Consider the following 23,243-nt stretch of genomic DNA (forward strand, 5'->3'; position numbering starts at 1 on the left):
CCAATGTTGACATCTCAAAACAATACATGAAGACAGGTCTTAAAGGAGACTGCTAAGATGGGGGTGGCCCTGGGGTGTGTGGTGGCCTTCTGTCTTCATCCCTGCCATCCCCAGGCCACCTCTCTCTAGGTGGCCTGAGGACATTTTGCATAAGCTCCCAATAGAAAGGTGGCCTGTGGGTAGGTCTGTGGAACCAAGTTTCCTTCTTCATACTGGAGAGCTTCATTTCAGCACGTCACACAACAATTTTATTTAAACAAAGAGCCTCTACTAAGCTGGGACCAAACTAATGACTAGTGAGTGCCCATGGCAAAAGTCGAAATGCCATTTTGTACTTATTTAGTGGATGGAAGAGGGAGAAAAAGAAAGGAGACCAAAAGAAGAAAAAAACAGGCATACATTCAGGGCTATGATTCCAGCTGAGCCTTTTATTTGACTTCTGAATAATCTTTAATTCCATGATTGAATTAAATTAGAAGTGAATTTAGTCTATTGTGGCATTGTCTACTTCCCTTGCTGTACGATGGTGTTTGTGTGTCTGCTGGCAGGTTGTGGGGTTTGAGAGAGCGAGGGCTCTCTGCTGGGTAATAGCTCTATTGTATTCCACCCTTTGGACTACTGGCAATTTATTACAGCTACCCCCTACCCTGCTTCCACTGAGCAAGCCTCCTGTGAAATTGGATGGAAGGCAGGACCTTTTGTAGAAAACTAGATGTCGCCTGTCTCTTTCTTGGTCACAGAGGACTCAGCTGAGTTAGGGGAAAGAGATTTTTAAAAAGAGGTGCTTTCGTTTATTTGTGAAGGCTGACATAATGAAGTTGGCGAAGGCTCCCAGAGAAAGCTGGAATGATCAAAGGGATTAGAAGAGGTGGGGAAAGGGGCAGAGGAGGGCTGCATCCAGCCTGGATAAAAACAGTTCCAGCCAGATGAAGAGCAAGAGGGGACGTGCAAGAAGTCCAGCGGTCCCAAGAGAAAAGAGAGAGGCTGACTTGTCCATCAGAACTGGACTGCCAGAATTAGGGAAGCAGTTTACACAGCTGGAACTGAGCTCACTGCCAGATGCCAAGGATTCATTCCTACGCCCCTACCCCAGCTTCCCTTGGTGCCTATAGAGAGGAAATTCGAAACTAAGGAGACCGTGGACCCTGACCCAATTTTTCCAAAATTTCTTTTTGAAAATTATCAAACATAAAAGTTTAAAGAATTATACGCAAGTTTAAAGAATTATACGCGCAATGCTCATGTTCCCACTCTCTGGATTCTGCAATTAACACTCCTCAACTGACTTGATCACGTATCCATCCATTTCTTTCTCCCTCCATCAATCCATTTTACTCTTTAATGCATTTCAAAGTAAGTTGCCAAGAGATCCTGGCACATTCTGACAGTTGAACAGTTGCAGTGGCATACAAACGGAGAGATTTTTTGTTGTTGTTATGTTCATTGCTCCGGGTGTCACAAATTTTCCCAAAAAAACTTCTTACCAGTCTTGTGGAGCTCCCTCCCATGGTGCCTTTTACTTCTGGGCTCTCAGCTCAGATGTCTCCAGGGGCCTGGGAGGTACTGCGAGGGAGTGAAGCAGCCCTGGCGTAGCACTGTGGGGAGTGTGAGATCTGAGGACCCGGAGAGGACCTGCCTCATAGAGAAGCGTCCCCTGTGAACTGCAGCCCATGCTGCCCCCTGAGCCTCGTGAGGGTTTTTATGTGAAATCTTTTCACGTTTTAAATGTCTGTAAATAATGTATACATACTGGGCAAAGGGTATCAAGGATGACTCCTTGTGTATGAGTCTTCTGTAACTGCTGTAACAAATTACCATAAACTTAGCAGCTTAATCAACACAAATTTATTCTTACAGTTCTGTAAGTCAGAAGTCCAACATGGGTCTTACGGGGCTAAAATCAAGGTGTTGGCTGGGCATTCCTTTCTAGGGGCTCTAGGGAAATCTTGCTTATCTGCATCGTTGGCAGGATTTTGTTATGAGGAGTGAAAGTCCCATGTCCTTCCTGGCCATCAGCTGAGGACAATTCCCAGTTTCTAAAAGCCACCCACCTTCCTTGGTTCATGACCCCTTTCCTCCATCTTCAAAGCCAGCAGTGGTGGGTCGAGTCCCCCCCCCCACCCCCCATACTTCAAATCTTTATTCCTTCCTTCTCATCTTTCTAACTGAGACAGAAAGATTCTCTGCTCTTAAGGACTCCTGTGATTGCATTGGACCCACCTGGGTAATCCAGGCTTCCCAAACTCGTTCTTAACCTTAATTACATCTGAAAGTCCCCTTTGCCATGTAAGGTAACATGTTCATAGCTTCTGGGGATTAAGGCTTGGACGTATTGGACAGGGGCTGCTACTCTGCCAGAAGCCAGAGACACAAGGAATACAGTTTGCCATTCCCTCTGAGCCTGCCTAGCCTTCACACTGCCTCTTCTGGACCCTGGAAAACTCCCTCACATCCCTAATGAAATGCACTCCGCATCAAATATATGGTATTGGAAGGAGAACTGACTCTGGGTAGTGAACACATAATGCAATGTATAGATGATATTTTATAGAATTGTACACTTGAAACCTATGAAGTTTTGTTGACCATTGTCAACAAAATAAATTTTTGTTACCCCTATAAATTTTAACAAAAAAAATATACTCCACAGATAAGAAGAAATGAAGGACAAAAGGAATCTTAAATTTTCTATAACATTGTTAGCAATAGTGTTGGTATTGTTTTTCTGAAACTATTATATAGTACAGGAAAAAGCAAATAAGTAATTATGTTAATCTTAAGAACCTAGATTTTTAGCAAAAATAATACCAGATACAGATATCACAAGAAAAGAAAACCATAGACCAATATCCCTGATAAATATAGACGCAAAAATCCTCAACAAAATGCTAACAAACCAAGTCAGCAACATGTAAGAAGGATTATACACCATAACCAATCAGGATTCATCCCAGGAATGAAAGGTTTGTTCAACATACGAAAATCAATCATTATAATACACTATATTAATAAAGAATAAAACCCTACTGACATCTCAGTAGGGCACAGTAAAAGCATTTGGCAAAGTCCAACACTTTTTCATGATAAAAACATTCAAGAAATTAGGACTAGAAACGAATGTCCTCAACCCAATAAAAAGCATCTGTGAAAAACCCACACTAATATTATATTTAATCGTGAAAGACTGATGAAAGCCTTTCCTCCTAAAATTAGGAACAAAACAACGATGTCTGCTCTTGCTACTTCTATTCAACATTGTGCTAGGGTTTCTAGCCAAGGCAATTCAACAAGAAAAAGAAATAAAAGACATCTAGATTGGAAAGAAAGAAGTAGAACTATCTCTGTTTGCAGATGACATTGTCTTCTACATAGAAAATCCTAAGGGATCCACCACCAAAAGAAAAATAAAGTGTTAGAACTAATAAATGAGTTCAATGAGATTGTAGAATACATGCTCAATAAACAAATTAATTGAATTTCTGTACACTAGCAAGGCACAATCTAAAAATGAAAAACATATGTACTAGACATTTCTCCAAAGAAGATATACAATAAAGCACGTGAAAATATACTCAACATCATTACTCATAAGGAAAATGCAAATCAAACCATAATGAGATACCACTTCACACCCACTAGGATGGCTATCATCAGAAAGATGGACAAAAGCAAGAGTTGGTGAGAAATTGGGACACTTACGCATTGCTGATGGGAATGTAAACTGATGCTGCCACTTTAGAAAGCAGTTTGGTAGTTCCTTTACGAGTTAAACATGAAGGTACTTTATGAGCCAGCAGCCCGACACCTCGTTATATACCCAAGATAATTAAAACAATATGTCTACACAAAAACTTGTATACGAATGTTCCTAGCAAGATTATTCAGAGTAGCCAAAAGAAGCAACCCAAATGTCCATCAGTCGATGGATATGGTAAACAAATAAAATGTGGTAGATCGATATACAGCGGAACAGTATTTAGCCACGAAAAAAAATAAACTACTGGCACATGCTACAACGTGGATGAACCTCGAAAACATTATGCTGAGTGAAAGAAACCAGGCACAAAAGATGACATATTATATGATTCTACTTATATAAAAAGTTCAGGATAGGAAAATCTATAGGAAACAGAAAACAAATTAGTGTTTGCCAAGCTCTGGGGGAAGGGAATAACGGGTGATGACTGCTGATGTATATGAAGTTTCTTTTGGTGGGGATGAAAATGTTTTCTGGAATTGATAGTGGTGACAGTTGTGCCACTTTGTGAATATATTAAAAACTACTAACTTATACAGTGTAAGAGGGTGAATTTTATGTTGCATGTTATGGTATGTGACTTATGCCTCAATAAAAGCTGATACAATATAAAATTAATGTTCAGTAAAACTCCATAATCCTATATATTAAATAAAAAATTTCTGCATAAACTCATGATGTATCTATGAAAATATATTTCTGGCTCTGACCACTGCAGAGGCATAGCAACCATAACCCACACAGTAGTAAGGAATACCCTTAGTGCCCACACTGCAGTGTGTGAATGGTGGGATGAATTAAGGAGCCAGGGTTCCTTGGCAGAATGGCTGATACCAGGTTAGGGCAGGAAGTAATACAAGTTGAGCCTGGAGAGCCTTCTGACATCTTTTATCAGAAAGCAAGGAAGCCATCAGTACTCTGCAGCATTGTTCAAAGGATTAGGAGCCAACTTGAGGAGACTCCCTTGGGCTAAAGATGGGCTTATTTGGGAACCAATAAGAATAATGCTCACATTGAATTGAAACGTATTAATTATGAGTTTTCATAATGAAAACAAGTAATTGGCCATCTTTGGAAGATGCTAGTCCTTCTGAAAATTGGTAAACAAAGAGTCAAGAACTTATCCTGTCTTTCCTATACTTCAGGGGATCCAAATAGTTGATGTGGTAGTTTTTCTTGATAGAACTATTCCAGATAGTACATGAAAAATGGTACAATTACAATATCTCCATTTTGCAAACCCCTGATGAAATAAAGGATTGACACTGATCATCAAAGGCTTACCAGCATCACAAAAGGAGAGACAACGGGACGTTGCGTGTTTCCCATGGCATGCTCACACCACCACCTAGGAAGAGGTTACCAGCGTATCTCGTCAAATTACATCAGGCCTCTAGACAACTACCACTTTGCAGGAACCAAAGGAGGGCAGACAGAGGAACCTGTTCAGAAACACCACAGCAATGCAAGCAGTAAAATGCAGACTGTGGAAAAGCCTATAGGACACATGACCCAGTTTCTGCAATAAATTGTAAGGGGGAAAAAAAGAGACTCAGGAGACACATCAGCTAAAGGCACATCAGGTCTATGGACCTTGTCTTGATCGTGATTTACACAACCCAACTGTAAAAAGACAGAAAAGCAGGGAAATTGGAACCCCAACTAGATAGCTGATGCTCTTAAGAAGCTATGTTAATTCTTTTGGGTGTTACGATATTAAAGGCCCCCAGAGTCAGGGCCTTCCACCCCCAGTTTACCACGGGGCTGGTGGAGAGCAGAGGAGAACGTGTGCCGGCTGCTGGTAGAGCCCGTGGAGGGGAGGGAGAGGAGGCTGAGCCAGTGAAGCCCCGTTTATTCTTCCAGAGGCGTGGATAAATGGTTTCGTCTCTCCTCCATTGGAGAGGAATGGCTGGGGCAGGGCACAGGTTGGGGGTGGGGTGGAGAAGCAGGCAGAGAGAGTGTGACTGCAGGGCTGTCCTCCACGTGGAGTCCTGAGCTGAGGATGGGCAACCGTCTTCCTGTCACGATCAAGGCTTCAACGAGTGAGTGCATGCAAAGCACGGAGCCCCAGTGCTGCTCCGCCGCATCAGCACTCGTTGTTTGGGGGCTTGTGTATGTATCCCTGTGTACTAGGTGTGCAGAGTGTGGAGGCAGGGCTTCAGGATGCCCTGTAGAAGAAGGTTCTCAAGTGACTTTCACCTGTCCCCTGCAGGCTGGAGAGGGAGTGGGGTTTGCCATTAGCCAAACTATGTGCGTGACTGAGTTCTCTTTTGGCCAGAGGAGAGCTGAACCTGTCCTCCCCTTGTCCTGTGTCTCCCTCTAGCTGCGTCAGCAAGCGCTACCTGGAGACACTGCCCAACACCAGCATCATCATCCCCTTCCACAACGAGGGCTGGTCCTCCCTGCTCCGCACCGTCCACAGCGTGCTGAACCGCTCCCCGCCGGAGCTGATCGCCGAGATCGTGCTGGTGGATGATTTCAGTGACCGAGGTAGGGCCCGTCCCACTCAGCCTCTGCCCTCCACGCTGTGTCCTGTGACTACCAGAGGGCTGGCGGGTTTTCCCTTCTTCAGCAGCACCAACGTATGGGCCCCCATTTACTGACGCTCGCTGTGTGCCCCGCCATGAAACTGGCACTGTACACACATTATCTCATCCAGTTCTCACAGCAACCATGAAGGAGGTTCCATTTTTTATCCTATTTGTATCAATATCGACATGCGTTCAAATGCGAATAACAGAAAACTTGATCAATAGCTCAGACAAGTAAGGGGTTTCTCTATTCATTCCATAATAAGGGTCAGGGTTGGTACAGCTGCTTGAGGCTCTTATTAGAGAACCGGGCTCCTCTCTCTTCTGCTTCCTCATACTCATGCTCACAAAAGGGCTGCTGGACCTCGGGAAAGTCTACCTTCCAGGCGGGAAGAAGGGCAAAGAGAGCAAAACCTCTTCCTTGCAAGACTTTGCCTTCTTATTCAGGAAAGACTTTTGGCCACAACTCTGACATCTGGGAACGCCTATTTGCAAGAGTGGCTGGACATGTGAGGGTTTTGATTGGGGCCTCTTTAGTAGAGAAAGGAAAGGGAGAGGTGGATTACTAGTGTCGAATGAAACCCCCTATAGTATCTGCCACACCATTTAACAGATGTGAAAACTGAGGCTCGGAGGGGTTAAGTGACTTACGCTCGGTCACATAGCACTTAGATGGTGATGGGGTGACTGAACCATGTCTGTCTGGCCCCCAAATATGATCTTAACCACTGGACCACACTGCCCTCCAGCCAGTGGTCTCAAGTGTATTCTTTGCATCACAGTTTCACCGCTTGCAGCAAAATCAAGAGAAGTCCTCTCCTCTGCTCACCTTCCTGCAGAGGCACTAACCGGTAGTGAAGAGAGGGAGACTGGGTACACTCCGGAACAGTCAAAGTTGACCTGCCTGTCACCTCGTATTTAGCACTCCACTGTTCATTACCTGCCTTTAGTGGAGAGTCCTCGGTGTGGTGTGTCCGTGTGTGCGCGCACACGTGCACATACCCACATGCACACCCATCTTGAACTCAATTCCTACCGCCTCTAAACGTCTTCCCTAACTCTTCACCTGCACTCGTTCTCATGGGACCTTTTCCTTGTCCTTCTCAGCTCTTATCACTGGCAGAATGAAAATACAAAAGAATATGACATGTCAGCATTGGAGGCTGCAGGTCTCCCCTACTAGACTGTCCAGTCTGAGAGCAGGGGCCACCACCTCCGTCCTGTTCACCACTCACGCCCAGCTCCTTAGGCAGGTAACAGGTGCTTGATACATGTTGATGAATGAACGACCAGCGCGCCTTCCTCTGTTCCCTTAGTACTTTCGCCGTGTCACAGTAGCATCTAGGGCCGCATGTGAGATGTATTTGTGTGTCTGCAGCGCGGTCTGTCAGCCCACCGAAGCCTGCGTGTGCCCCTTGTCTCCATAGCCCTGTTCGTTCTTTAGCAGAGAGCCTGGCAGGAGTTACGTCTTTGGTCCTGGCCCTGTCACCTTACTACATCTGTGACCTTGACCTCCTCCCCTGACCTCTCTGTGCTTCGGTTCCCGCATCTGTACAATGGGACCATGACGGTATATATCTCTTAGGTGGCTGTGACTATTAAATGAGTCACTGCATGTAAAGTGCTCAGGACAGTGCTTGGCACAGTGAACATTAGAAATAAACATTTAAGCTTGGTATTGTTATTATTGACATTACCTATGGGCGTTATAGGAGAGGGAGTCAGACGTGGAGGTGCAGGCATGGTCTTCCCCTTTCCGTGGGTGAAATGGCTTTGCGAATTATAAAACACTAAACAAATGCCCTGTTGTCTCACCGCCACCTAAATCGTCTCCTGTCCGTTCACCATCTAAGGGGCCATAAATGCACCAGGCCTGTGTGGTATCTCATTTATTCTTGAGAACATGCTCTGAGTGAGGCCTTCGGATCCCTGAGTCTCCGATGAGGAGCTGGGGTTAAGTGACTTGCCCAGAGTCACGTAGGCAGTGAGTAGAAGGCCCAGGCCTGGCGACCGCAGCCCCGGGCCCGTGCTCGGTGTGTGTTCTGTGCTGTTGAGTCATCCCTGACCCCTGGTGACCCTATGAACGAGTGATATCCGCAGTGTCCTCACAGCCCTGCTCGGCACCTGCAAACTCGTGCCTATGGTTTCTTTATGGAGGCATTCATTCCACCTCATGTTTGCTCTTCCTCTTTTCCTGCTGCCTTCTATTTTTCCCAGCATTATTGTCTTTTCCAAAGCACCCAGCCTTCTCATGATGTGCCCAAAGTAGGACAGCTTCAGTTTTGTTATATTTGCCTCCAGCGACATTTCAGGCTTAATTTGCTCTGGGACCCACTTGTTCATCTTGCTGGCGGCCCAGGGTATCTGTAAAGCATTCCTCCAACACCGTATTCCAAATGAGTCCATTTTTTCCGCATTTGCCCTCTTCACTGTCCAACATCCGTGTGTGGTAATTGAGAATACAAAGGTATGGGTGATCTCTACCACTGCCTTTTCCTCCCTGTATTCTGCTTTCCTGTATCCGGTCTCCTCTCCCAGCCTCTGCCTTCTCCCAGTTTGGGCCTGCCACCCACAGGCCAAGGGCTTGCAGCCAGGCAGTGAAAAGGAAAATAAATGCGCGCACTGCTCCCTGGTGACTTGATTTCCAGTACTGCGCTGCAGCACAAACTGCCTCTGTTCCTTGGGGTGAACACCTGAGCCCTCCCTCAGGTATGGACCGCCCGCCCTCTCAAAGCAGGCTCGTCACTGCAGTCCAGCGGTGACGGTGGCAGTCCCTCACTGACTCTCTCGCTCTGAGCACCAGCCACCGCAGGGCTCCATCCTGCCTCTGATCTTCCCATGCTGTTTCCTCCACCTGGACATCCTCTTCCCAGCTCTTCCTACGGCTGGCTCCTCCCACACCATCTTCACTTAGGTCCCTCGTCACTCCCACTCATCACTGTTCTCCATGTGTGACTGCATGGCTCTCTGTTCACCTGTTTGCTCTCACTCTACTAGACTATTTGTGGTCTAGAAGCAGGTGGGTAATAAATGTTTGTGAATTAGTGAATGTATGAATGAATGAATGAACGAGGAAGGAGGAAGAAATCATACACAGCAGCTATATCCACACACACAAACTATCACTAGAGCAGGATGGTCTCCAGCCAGTGAGACGGATGTGACTGTGGAAGGCACAGCGGTTTGTTCTGTGACTGGCTCTGGCCCACGTCTTTGTGTTTCAGGCTCAGGTCCCTGTCACCTGTTTTCTGGAGAATCAGCTGTCCTGGGGGCGGACCGTCTTTGAGTGTCACAAGACATTAGTTCCCTCCAGAGGCAGAATAAACCAAGCATCAGCTGGATTAGAAACAAGTATTTCTCCTTGTTTAATTACAAAAAATGTCAAGGTCATTTAGGCTACTGGCTGTCACTGTGCACCCCAGAACAGCTGAGGGCCCAGGAATGCCTTGGGGCGCACGGTAAGGGGTACGGAGAAACCTACAGATGCAAGTGGGATTCAGGTGCTTCTCCTGGCATGGTCTGTGTTTGCTTGCTGAAAAATTGTTCGCTAATGGGAGCTCCACTGCTTAAAGATGTGTGAAAATCAGAGCTGTAACTCAGCCTGCTCCTTTCGCAAGTGGGAAACCTGACGTCTGGAGCAGTGGATGGCTTCACCGGGAGCACACAGCCAGCTGGTTGTCAAGGAGGGATGAGGATGCCGCGTCCGGGCTCCTAGAACAGGCTCGTCCCTTATCACCTGAGCTGGTTACATGGAGTATCTGCAGACATACATTACTCTTTTCTGTCCCCAAGGACACGTCTCAATAAATTACTTTCCCATTGTATTAAAGAGCAAGCTTCCTGCTAAAAAGAGCTCATTATCAAGTACAGCCAGTCCTGGACTATAATGGTTTACACTTCTAATATCCCAATTTTCTTAATGTTGTACTCAGATAAAAATAACAACCCCCTCCACTGTTTACAATAAAAAAATTGTAACAACTGAAAAAGAAAAGGTAAACTTCATAAGAAGGACATTCTCCAAGTGCATCAACTTCTCCAGAGAGCAAAAGTATTAATCCAATGCAGTGCCATCTGCATACCCCAATGAGGTAGAAAAGAGACCAAATACTGTCCCATTTCATAGATGAAAATGAGAACCAAGGCCCCTGAATGTTGCTTCTTTTTCTCACTGATTATCAGGCATCGGGGCCCAGAGGAAAACGCTTACCTCACGCCGCTCAGTCCTGCACATTAGCTGTCACATTTTGCAACCTGCATGTTTTTTTCAGAAAAGCAATCATTATTCTTGTTTCAAGAAGCAATTCTTAAGGCAGCTTTGGAAGAAAACTTACTCAGCAGTGATTGTTTTAAAAATGAGATTTGGGAGAAACAATTTCGGAATTATGGAGAGGCTTGTCTCAAGTACGGCAAATATGGGCCATCGTGAAAGACAGATTTCTCAGGGACGCATGAGCAGAGGCGTTCTCAGAGTTGAAATTCATAGACACTAACTACAGGCTGGATTGGCGCTGCCTAGCAGAAGGCATTTTCCTCTGAAATGAGTCTCCTCCAGGATCCTCAGGGCAACTAATTGTAATTCAGCTGAGGGTCGAGACCTTGAGTAGGAGACAAAATTGGAGCAGATGAATTCTTGAAATAAGATCCCGAGCTTTGTGCAGGCAGCACTAGAGACTGGTGTGGAGCCAGACGCTGACACCGGACTAATCCTGGCCCTGCTTACAAATAGGGCACTGCAGAATCTAGGGGTCTCCGAAAGCTCTTCAAATGTGTGAGCTTTGCTTGAGGATTGGGAGGATGTGGAGTTGTTTCTGATCTCGTGGGAGAGAGAGGTGAGGGTGTAGGGCGGCAGGCCTGCCTCCAGATTGCACTGTCTGGACGGGAGATTTTTAGTAGGAAGCATCAGCAGGGCCTTGGTTCATTTGCTTCTTTCTAGTCCCCTTCTTCCCTTCCCCCCTTTCAAACAGTGCTGGTTTTGTAGAAAACTCGGATAGGCAGTAACGGAAAGGGTTTTATTGTCTTTAGAGGAACTGTCGGCTGCCTGGAATGATGAGGTACAGAAATGAAAGGCTATGGGTACTAGCTCACTGACAGCATTTTCCCCAGCTGAAGTCCCTGTCAACAAATAAACAAACAAAAATGGACACAGTGAAGCGCTCCATAAAAGGAAGTTCTTAAGTATTTGCACAGATAGATGGTTGGCAGTGAGTGGTGCAGGAAGGCGGATAGACCTTGCAGGACCAGTAGGTCACAGGGTAGAGACCCTCACTAGTGAACCAGGTCAGAGGTCCTCTTCCTTGATGGGGTAATTAACTCTGGCCTGCAGGCTCACACCATGCCAATCGTGGGACACAGCAAGCAGCGCGGGAATCCCTTTGCTCTGACCCGATTGGCACTTGAACAAACTGCTCTTGACACTGCCCATAAGCATCCATTCCTCGTTTCCGGTCATCTCTCCTACAGCCTTAGCTTACCTCCAGTAGCTGTTGGATGGCTATCCCCCACTTTCACTGTATTACTTGGGTGCTTTCACCTTAAGTTGCGCGCTGCTTGTTTTGTGTTTCTCTATGTTTGTCCTGATTTAATTCCTATTCATGAACTGAATTTCAACAAAATTCATGAAATGACTCTGTGCCGGGTGCTGCTCTAGGTTCTGGGAATAAGGCAGACTTCCGTTCGGAGGCTCGCATCCAGGAGGGCAGACAGACAAGATAAGGGGCAATTAACTGTCAGACCACGGAATATGTACCCCTTGGTGGGGGTCAGGTGCTGTGGAGGATGGAGAAAATCAGGGAAGACCTCCCAGAGAAAATTCCAGCTAAACTCAATCACAAGGGATAAGTAGATATTACTCCCCGGGGTGGAGGAGGGGAAGAATTTTCCAGGCAGAAGGAACAATATGAGAACAGGCTAGGAGGAAATGTGGGAAATGCAGAAAGAGCCGTCCATGATCTCATCACGTGGCGGCAATTACTGTTAACATTTAGGCTCCTCCCCCCGTCCCGCCAGTGTTTGTTTTTTTAATAGACTTTATTTTTCAGAGCAATTTTAGGTTCACAACAAAATTAAGCTGAAAGTACAGAGTTCCGGTGTACCCCTCCACACTCCACACACACACAGCTTCTCCTACACTGCCTCTGGCCCCCCATCGATGTCCTATCCTGTACCAGAGTGGTGTGTTTGTTATAACTTGGGAACGTATGTTGATCCATCATTATCACTCAAAATTCATAGTGTATATTAGGGTTTATTCTTGGTGGTGTACATGCTATGGATTTTGACAAATGTATAATGGCATGCATCCACCATTATCATACAAAACAGTTTCACTGCTCTCAAAACCCTGTGCTCTGCTTGCTTGTTCATCCCTCCCGCCCCCATAACCCCTGGCAACCGTTCGCTTTTTCACGGTCTCCATAGTTTTGTCTTTTCAAGAATGTCTAGTATAATTGGAATCATACCGTATGTAGCCTTTTCAGATGGGCTTATTTCACTTAGGAATATGCATTTAAGGTTTCCCCAGGTCTTTTCTTGGCTTGTAGCTCATTTCTTTTTAGCACTGAATAATATTCCTCTGTCTGGATGGTGCGCAATTTATTTCTCCATTTATCTACTGTAGGACGTCTTGGTTGCTTCCAAGTTTGGGCAGTTATGAATAAAGCTGCTATAAACCTCTGGGTACCGGTTTTTGTGTGGACATAAGTTTCCCACTCTCAAATAAATACCAACGAGGGCAATTGCTGGTTAACCCAGTAACAGTATGTTTAGTTGTATGAGAAACTGTCAGACTGTCTTCCAAAGTGACTAGTACCATTTTGCATTCCCAGGATCACTGACCGAGAGTTCTTGTTGCTTCACATCTTCGCCAGCGCCAGCGTTTGGTGCTGTGCTAGTATCTTGTTGTTGTTCTAATTTGCAATTCCCTAATGACATTTGCTGTTGAAGCATCTTTTCATATGCTTATCTGCCATTTGTATGCCTTCTTTGGTTCCCAGTGTCTTTATTTTCCTTTTCTTTTGCATACCTTCCCAATCCCCCTCATCTTTCACCCCAAGTGAGGTGACTAATATTAACAGTCTAGTGGGTATCATTCTAGACCATCTGCATAATAATAGTAACATGTAACAGTGTGGAATAACAAGAGCTAGTACATACTGAGCATTTGCTGTGCACTAAATGCATTCCCCCATTCATTACCACTGTCATGAATTCTGTCAGCCTCAGTGTGAAACCACTGGATTCCATGATCTCAAACCTCTTTGTTATACTTACAAAAAAGAGTAATGTGTTTATTCCCATTTACAGGTGAGAAAACTGAGATAGGCTAACCTGTACTTAGGTCAAAGAGGCAGAGCTTTGATTTAAGACTGTGCATTCTGATTCTAGAACCTTAATTCCTAATCTTTATGTGGTATTTCCCCATTTTAATGGGATCATTCTATACACATTACTCTTTTTGTTTTCCTGCTAATGTGTCACAGATATCTCTCAGGTCAATAGACATAGAGCTAACTCATCTGTTTTTTAATAGCTAGATAATATTCCATAATGTGAGTCTACATTTAGTCCCTCTCCATTGCGCTTTGTGTAGTGGACATCCAATCATATTTAACTTCGTACCCTAGTTTCTCTCACTTAACAGTCATTTCCCCTTGTCATTGTAAAATGACTATCAGATCTCTCTTCCTCTGAGTCAACTGTGAAATAGTTGACTGAGCCAGGAGTCGAGTGACCCAGAATATTAGCTGTATTGTTAGAGAGGCAGAGCCAGAGAACACAACATGGATCTGTTCCTACCACTTTCCTCCTGAACCAACTGACCCAGGGACAGGCGTAGCAGCTGAGGGTCCGTGGACCTCCCTGGCAGGGCAGAGCCTGTGCCAATGAGCGCACCACAGGGAGAAAGGACAAAGCAGGCCGTGCAGGGAAAATGACAGTTCATACTTTGGCCTGCCCAGCATCCCCTTCCCCGAACACCCCAGAAGTAAAATATTGTTCTTTCTATGGAAATATAAGGGCAGGTGAAGCAGATCCATTTTACAGATGACAAAACTGAGGCTCAGAGAGATCGGTGGTAGGTGGCCTAAACTGTGTCCCTGCCCTTAGGTTGGTAATCCCATTTGACAGGAGGGTCCCATAATCTTAAGAACCCACATCTTAAGGATCAGTCTGTGGGGTGTCTTCCCACTAAGGAAATCCACACACTTCTTGAGTCCCTTTTCCTTTAATATCTGACATCCTGAACTCTTCTCTGTCAGACTCCAAAGGAGAGAACTGCTAAGATTTAAGTGGTTACAGAATATCAATTAGTTTATAATGAGGGAAATCTATAAACCTTTTGGGGTCTATCTAGCAGGAACACAGGATGCAGGAGTCAATAGGTTTATAGGATAGTTTGTGCATCTTTAAAAAACAGGATTTTGTGAATTGAGCACTGTATAAATGATTTACTGCGATAGCAAAAAAATATCAAAGAAATCACTCAGATTGCATCTGAAGCATCAAAAGCTCTGATATTTGGGAAAGAATCATTTCTGTAGTGGAAAATAACTGCATTATATTTTCAGAAATGCAGCGCTTCTACTGAGGTAGGCAAGCCTTCTTTCTACATTTTAAAAACGTGGCACAGCAAAATTGCTGAATATTTTCCTGGTTTTCTTCTGAGGATTAAAATCTAACCTTTTCCACTGTTTTAGTGTTTCCTTAAAAACGTAATGGGGGGAAGCAAAAACCCAGTGGAGCAGTTTATTGGAGGTCCTTGAAATAAGGTCCTCAGGGAGAGAGTCACAAAGCTGCCCCCTTCCAGCCATAGTCTGTGTTTAGAAAGTTCCTGGGCCTATCTGCCGGCTTAAGTCTGATGTGAATTGTTATTTACTCAGGGTCTAGCGGGAGATGAGATTTGAGGCTGAAATAAAAGTAATAGGTCCCTTAGTACCTAGCTTGATCTACTGCAAACCAACCAAGTCCCTTTCCCGTCATTCACATTTAACTTGATAAATGGGGAGCTGAAAGGGCTGATTTGTCTTCATCACAGAGGGGAATAGCAATAATAGCAATAATAATGCCACCTAACACCCATGTCGCACTTACTATGTGCCAGTGTTGTGAGCCATTTAAACATGTATCTAATTTTATAGGAAGCCTTTTAGTGGCCAACATTCCCGTACAGGGCAAATACACATTTTGTAGCAAGTTCAAACCAAAGTATAAGAAATTCACCTCCTCTGTATATCCCACTTCCCAAATAGAACAATTTTTAGGTGAAGAAACAACAAAACTTTTAGGCAAAGATATGAAGTGCTCGCCACGACATTAGATACACATCCATATGTCTAACAAGTGTGTTCTGCGGCTTTCATTCACTATCCATGTTCGCCAAATCCTCTCAGTACTATTGGTCCTAGCACGTGAATCAATCACACTGGCCTAGAAGTAGGTACTAGCTCTAACCTACTGCCCAGCACCCAACCCATGGGCAGCTGTGACATGGACCCATTGCAAAAAAAAAGAAACTTGGAGAGATTCTTCCCAGTTTCCTCACAGAACTGCCAGCCCCTGGAAGGTTCAGTCACGTCTTTATTAGGCAGCCAGACTCCAGAGCCAATTCCGGTTTGATGTGAATCCAGAGACACCTTCAGATCTGTAAACACGAGAGGCTTAAATTTTCATAGCCAAAAATAGGAAACAGTTGACAGCTCTGAAGATCAAGAAGGCCAAATCCACACATTTCTGTATCACTTATTTATTCCAAAAATCAAAAGGAGGAAATTGTAGCACTATCAAGCAATACAGTGTTCACGGGCATTGAAAGTTTCATTTCTCTTTTTTCTTACCTTACTATCTCAAAAAGGAAAATCTCATGAAACTGTAATTTTTGCATCATTATATAGAACAAAGAAACAGACACGCGTAAAGGCCATAGTAACATCCTTTCCTCTTGTGTGATGTAGGAACGTTGGTTCCTGTAAAGCATTCACAGTTGCATACTGCCTCTTCAACCTTTGGGCTCCTTGTATACACTCACTTCCTTCTCCTAAAGGACCAAAATGTTCATTCCTCCCAGAATAAAAAAAAATTAATTTTGTTTGCTTCAGAAATGCAAACCTCTTCAGAGATGCCCACATTATTTATGAGCAACCAGGAGCCTCAAAATAACCAATAACTCCCACTATCCTCTTGTTTGTGCTCTGCTTCTGTGTCTGGTAATGAATGGGGTTTATTGGGCATTGCTAATATGCAGTGAGGGTGAAAACAGGTGGAATTATAAGGCTATGTTTTCTGCCCAGTCTTCTGTTAGTTGTTGTTTTTTGGGGTTTTTTTCTGTATGCTGTCCAAATATATGATCTAGAATATTCTAAATAATAACCACACTCCACTCTCTGTTAATGGAAAACTCAGACTAATAATTACCTGCCCAGAACCTCCACAACAGTCAGCAGAATTGTTTTCACCAGGCGGGAGGAAAGACCAGCCTGACCTTCCCCAGAAAACATGTCCCTGCTGCCACATGACAGAAGAAGGGCACTTTAACCCACGAGTGGATGAAAATCACCTATATTTAGACATTCCTGAGCAGCGGTGACTCTAAATATTCTTTGTAGTTGAAACAAAACCCCGTCTCCTTCCCCTTTTCTGGCTGAGGAAAAATGGGAGATGTAGTCAGTTTGGTGAGCTGCTCCTTCCCTACAACCCATTCCTTGTGGTCCTGGGGGGACAGCCAGTTAGGAATACCCCCCAGCCACGAGGGCAGCTCCAGCCCGTCTGCCCAGTGACATCCCATCCTCATGGCCATGGTAACTCATCCAGAGGGCTGGCCTGGGGTGCCAGCTGAGCCCACCCTAAATCCAGATGTGCTTCAGGCCAGTCTGCCCCTGTCCTTTCCCCATCCCATGAACCGGTGCCTTCCCTTCTTGTGTACACTAGTTGAGGCTGGGTTTTCGTGAGTCCCAACCCAAAAGCCATCATTACCATCCTCTCTCATGGGCTGGGTGAGGATTAAGTCAGAAGATGCACCAACACCGGGCCCAGCCCATGCATGGTTACTTTCAGTAAAGGTCCTCGTTAATGATGCAGATGGTGGCAGTTAGTAGTACTATTCACTGGAACACGGATGAGCACGGAGCTCCCCCATCTACTTCAAAGTCGTGTTATAGGGATTAGATGACACTGGAAATGTAAAAGAGCCTAATGAGCTAAAAGTGCAATAAGGACATAGAAGAGAATACTGATTTACAGGGAAAGAAGGAAAGGAACCCCGAGGAGAACCCTCCAGTCTGCTGGCCAAGGAGAAAGGGACTTTAAGGCAGACAGCCCGTACACCTGGAGTGTGTCCCCCACAGTCTCCAGTTCCAGTGGGGTTCATGCAGTGGTTCTTAGCTCTTATCCATGTCAGCAGCAACTGAGGAGTTTGTTAAAATGCAGGTTACCACAGCCCACCCAGAGATTCTGATTCAGTGGTTCTGGGGTGGGCCCAGTAATCTGCATTCTTAACAGGTATCTCAGGTTATTTTGATAGAGTTGAAATGATGCACAGACTTGGAAAACCCTGGATTGTAGGGACAGCAGGCTATATGTCACAAATACGTTTTGTAATATAGTTGGATGGTGATCTCTTTGACTGTATACCCTGGATTACCTTACGTGCAAAAACACAACGCCCTTATGGGACCAGAGAAGTTACGATGACTTCAGCCTCGGCTAGACCCCTGTTTTCCAGGATACCTTGTCATAAACACTTGCCTCACTGTGACAGGCCCGTGTGGATTTATGGTCCCACATTTAATTTCAACTACTATTCATTAATCCTGATGATCTCACTTAAATTATTAAACAGTCATATTCCAATTTCGAGGGCACTAATTATATCCTTGAGAAGCTGTTATTATCTGGATGATTGCATACACTGGGCGAACACTAGACTGTTTTCTCCCCTCTCATCAGAATATTATCCCTTTTCAGGGTTTTTTCAGTTGCTGAGTGTGTGTTTCGTAAGACAAGACCTCAGAGCTGAGGAGCTATGAAATACTAGTTTCTCAGGTTCTCAGATTTGGGTGTGCATAAGAATCACCTGGAAAGTATAGGTACCACGCAAATTCCCAGCCTTACCCCACCCCCGTGAGCGTCCAGGTCCAGGGGGAGCCCGGGAATCTGCATTCTAACAAGATTGCCTGGGAATTCTGATGCAGGTGATGCTGGGAGCAGCACAGGGAAACCGAAGCCCACAGGGGGCGGCGCGTTCCGATCCCGCAGCACAGCCGCACCCACAGCTCTGGCCTGTGGTCTGGATCTAGCGGGATAATGGATGGGAGAGCACTCTGGAAAGTACTCAGCACTAGAAATACAAGGAGACACTGTTATTTTCCAGCTGGAACGTCCTTGTGACAGAAATGGCTTGGTGCTTTCTCTCTAAATTACCGTAATCACCTGTTTGAGGCCCCGACCAAGCCCATAACTCTAAATTCACCAGGCATGGAATAAATTCCTTCTGAAATGTTCAATACATTTTCTTTTTTTTTTTTTTTCTGGATGTGAGAATATGCTTGGGTCCCTGCCTGGTCCTCAGTCAGAAGCTCTCTGCCTTTTTTGTTGCGGGTCCCGTATATTCTGGGGTAGACCAACATCTCCACCAACTTGGGGGTGCCTGATTTAAAAATCCGGCTCCCTGGCACATAGATGACCGGCCTTTTCTGGGATGTTGACCTGGGAGCATTTTTGCCCCCAAAATGCTTGCTGCCTGTGAGCCCTCTTCTGACCACTTTCATGGCTTTGGAAATAGAAAAGCTCCAATCCAGGTCCTAACCTGCTTACTTCTGCTGCCAGGTTTCCCAGGAGGCTCGATCGGCAGTCCTAATGGCCACCTGTGTGCCTGTGCCACGTCCATGCTGCAGTGTCGCAATGGACTGGGCAGCTCTTCGGAAAATGTTTCCTGATACTGAATTAAAATCATCCTTTTCGCCACATCGATCAATGGGTTCTATTTCTGCCCTGATCTTCCATTGACTCCTTCCAGGTTTCAGGAGACTGCATCCCCAACCGCAAGTTCCTTCCACTGCAGACTAAATCTCTAAACAACGTGGTGGTAGAATACGTTCAAGAACAGACACTCCGGTTCTATTCACATTTCAACCTTCATTTGGAAATGTTTCTTCCACACTCCCACGGATCTTATCTCCTAGCGAGCTCTTCACCTGCAAAACCTCAAGTTCACTCATTTGCAAGTTACCCACACGCACAGTCTGTTCTTAAATCTGGAAGAAATCAAGGGTGTCCACTGATGGCAGGAAGCCTTGTGTTCCCAGAGTTCAGGGTTCAGAGGATTTCTGCACTGTTTTCAGGAATCTTCTCCCAGCCTGCACATTTTAGGAATGAGAAATGGAGTCCCACTAGGCACTTTAGTCACATGGCCGGTTCCTGACAAACTCCTGCCCCCATTCAGGGAACACCTGTTGCTGGCTGGCTACTGCCCCCACAAGCCATCAGGCCCCTCCTGAAGTCGAGCACACAGGGACACAGCCACGTGTCCCAGTCCAGGCTGTCCCCCGTGGGTATACTGCTGCTGGCAGGACCATCTATTGGGCTCACAGGGCAAGGCTCCAGCAATGCCTCAACACCCGTTACGTCCTGTTTTTTTCTCGGCTGATTTAACATATGGGCCAGAGTTCATCCTTGAATACATCTCCTGACTAGTGCAGTCGAAAATCCACCCCGTTTTGACACTTTAGCTAGTTACTGACACAGCATATCCAGTATACTTTTTCAACAGGACTGAACATTTGTAGTCGTCTAACATTTGTAGGCATCTTCTCTCTTGATAGTTTTTTTGGATGTTTGCCAAGGTCTATAGTGAACTTAATTACAAAAGCCCACCTAGGCAGTACTAGGAACGAAATTTTAAATGACCACCATCTCCTCTGTCGGTCCGACCGCTTTTGTAACAGCACAAATTTGAGCATGTACTAATTGTTTTTTGAAAACCTAAATGCAAAACTTAAACCTTAAATTGTCTGGGCTTTGAATCCTTGGCTTCTGAGAACCCTAGCTTTAGAGTCAGATGGTAGTGACAATGAACTAGTCCATAACCTCTCTGTGCATTAATGAGTAAAATTGGGCTACTTTCGTAAAGAGTTGTGCAGATTAATTGAGAGATTATTCGTAGAGGAGCTTAGAACACAGTGGCTGGCTCAGAGTAACCAACCGTAGGTTAATCATGCTGTAGGCAGTAACCTAACCTGAATAACGTCACATTCCTTGTTAATGAAATTCTCTGTGTTCCTCTGTCCGTTTTTCCTTTTTTTCCTTCAACCTCCTTTGTAGCTGTACCTTGAAGACCCCAAAACTTAAATTATCAAGCAATAATAAATGCCACCATTTATTAACACTTAATATGTGCCAGGAACTGTTCATGCATGATCTCACTGAATCCTGTGAGCTTGGCGTTACAGTTGATGAGACAGAATTAGATCCGCTTCCCACAGGCAAGCGAGTGGCAGAATCTGGATCCAAACTCAAGTTTGTCTGAATCCAGGATAATATACCATAGCGTATTACCTCCTCTGTGATGGTAGGAATAACGTGTAAAGATCTGATGCCCTTTATTTTCCTCATTTATTCCTCATAGATCCATACACTACTGGCTTTTTGGTTTTGAAGATCAGGGGCTATGTTGAGCTGGGACGAAATATCCAGTTATCAGGAAAATGAATGAAAAACTTGGTATTTTTCTGCCAGAATACCCACAGTTGATTTGCTGAGGACTTCTCCCCCTCTAAAGCAGAGTGTGATTTTTCTTTCCCGTCAACCTTCATGCCACTGGAAAATTTTAAATTATTCAAGACATTGAAGGTTTATTATCTGCTGGAAGGCTGTAATGTAATTGCAAGGTGTCATTTAAAGAGCTGTCTGTCTGTGTGAGCCACCTTGTTCTGAATACCTGCTCCTGCACAGAGCGAGAAGATGTATATTTATCTATCAGTGGTGGTTTATAACTGCCTCAGATCAATCCTATTATTCTTTCTCCACGGCCCAAACCCCAGAATAAATGTCTGGAGATGCACGGAGCATTGAAATCATTTGTGTATCATCAGTTGTTTATTTCTCTTCTGTCATTTGCATCGTGATGGACAGCCATGTGTTTGGGGGATTTCATTTTCATTACAGTCTTTGATCACATTGTCTGTGTGCAGTACCGACTTGGGTATTAATCACCCCAATTAGAGGATGGCCTTTCAAATAGTATATCACGCACAAGTCGTGCTAGTCACACCATGTTTGCCGTGAAGATATAAATGCCAACTCTTGTTTCCTTCTTCCTTTTGACACCTGTCTCTGTATAGAGAAGGATTTTTTCCCAGTGTTTATCATCAATGACAAGCAAAAATATTTTCATGTATGGGGGTTGGGAAGATGCAGTATTGTTTCCTCCATAATTGCCTCATTAGTTCAGTGGCACTGTGGAGTAAAAAGTTCATCATGAAGTGACTTTTCCACAGATTGGTATGAGAACAAGTAGACCAGCTTTGGTTCCAGTCCTGCCGGGAAATAGCTTTGTGACCTTGAGCAAATTACTTCATCTCTTTGGGCTTCAGTGTCTGTATCTATAAAGTATGGATGACTTCTAAAATTCCCTTCAAGCTTTAAATCCTAGAACTTTAGGATGGTTTTCCTCACCTCTTCCCAGATTGTGGAGTTTGAATACGATGCATAGTCGTTGTCTTAATGAATATCAGTTATTTAATATGGCACTACTCCCAAGAACTACTGAGGTCTCGAAAAGTTTGCCCTTGCACAAAATGACCCAATGGCTATTTTCAGAAGCCCAGGTTTGGTATTTACAGTGTTTTTTTTTTCTAAATCATCTTCCTTATTGCATTACTCTTTGATGATTTTTACTTCTTGTCACCTCCAGTGTTGCTGTTCCTACCAGCCTTTTTCCCCTTCTAGTTTGCTACTTCAGATAAGCTTTGGAATAAGAAATCCAGTATTAAAGTCATTCAAATAGAGGTTATTTTTATCTAAAGTTAGGGTTGACTAGGTCCTGAGTGGGTGACTCAAGACTCGCATCTGAGCCATGAATTATGAGCCATGCTTAGTGGGCACACAGAGGGAAAAGCCTTTAATTCTAAAGGGGAATAATCAAGGAGGGCTTCCTAGAGGAGGTGTCATTGCCTAGTGAAGGACGTTCCCTGGGTTAAGGGAACAGCAGGGCCAAAAGCACAGAGAAAGATTGATAGTAGCGATTTTGGGGGAACCTGTACCCCTTGAGTGACTGACCTCCGTGCTTCTCTACTGAGCTGGAAGCTCAGTATTTCCCAAACCGTAAGGCCACATAATCTGACAAAGGATTCAAAGTAGGAAATGCAGTCTAGGAGAATGTAATTTAAATTTTGCAATATCAAAATTTCCAGACATTTAAGAAATTCCAGTATGTCCGTGTGTATGGGCAGTGGGAACAGAACATTGCCATCAGAGCTGGTGCAAATAATGCAGGATCTCCGGTCACCATGATTATCAGCTGTAGAAGCTCCTGAATCCCTGGAGCTGTGCTGCCTATGTCAGTAGACATTAGCCACCTGTGTGACTTTTTAAACTTCATTAAAATACAATGCAATTAAAAAATCAGTTCCTTAGTCGCACAAGATTCATTTAGAGAACACGTATAAAACACCTACTGAGTGTCTCTTCACCAGATAGCCACATTTCTGACATCGGGCATTCGTGGCCTGACTCTGCCCCCAGCACTCACACCTGGGCTCCATGGGCTCCTCCCAGGCAGGGCTCAAATCTGGGGAGAAAGGGAGAGGAATCCAAGACATGGGGCTAAGGAGGGGAGCCCCCGCCTGCTGGGAAACCCAAGTCTTCACGGACTCACTAGCCTCCCAGCAAGCCCTGCGCCTCTCTGATCGTAGTTTCACCATCTGTGAAATGAGGAGACTGGCCTGTATCTGTGATTTTCCAAT

General features: G+C 44.8%; 1 protein-coding gene across 2 annotated transcripts in view; it reads left to right on the forward strand.

Moving 5' to 3' along the window:
- Positions 1-23,243, forward strand: part of GALNT10 (polypeptide N-acetylgalactosaminyltransferase 10) — a 189,362-nt gene that overhangs the window by 102,628 nt on the left and 63,491 nt on the right. For both annotated transcript variants that reach the window (XM_081035187.1, XM_081035188.1), the window contains exon 4: positions 6,081-6,247. In XM_081035187.1, the coding sequence (XP_080891313.1) occupies positions 6,081-6,247 (167 nt within the window). The remainder of the gene's footprint in view (positions 1-6,080; positions 6,248-23,243) is intronic.

Source organism: Rhinolophus hipposideros (assembly GCF_964194185.1).
Source record: "Rhinolophus hipposideros genome assembly, chromosome: 23".
Classification (NCBI taxonomy): domain Eukaryota; kingdom Metazoa; phylum Chordata; class Mammalia; order Chiroptera; family Rhinolophidae; genus Rhinolophus; species Rhinolophus hipposideros.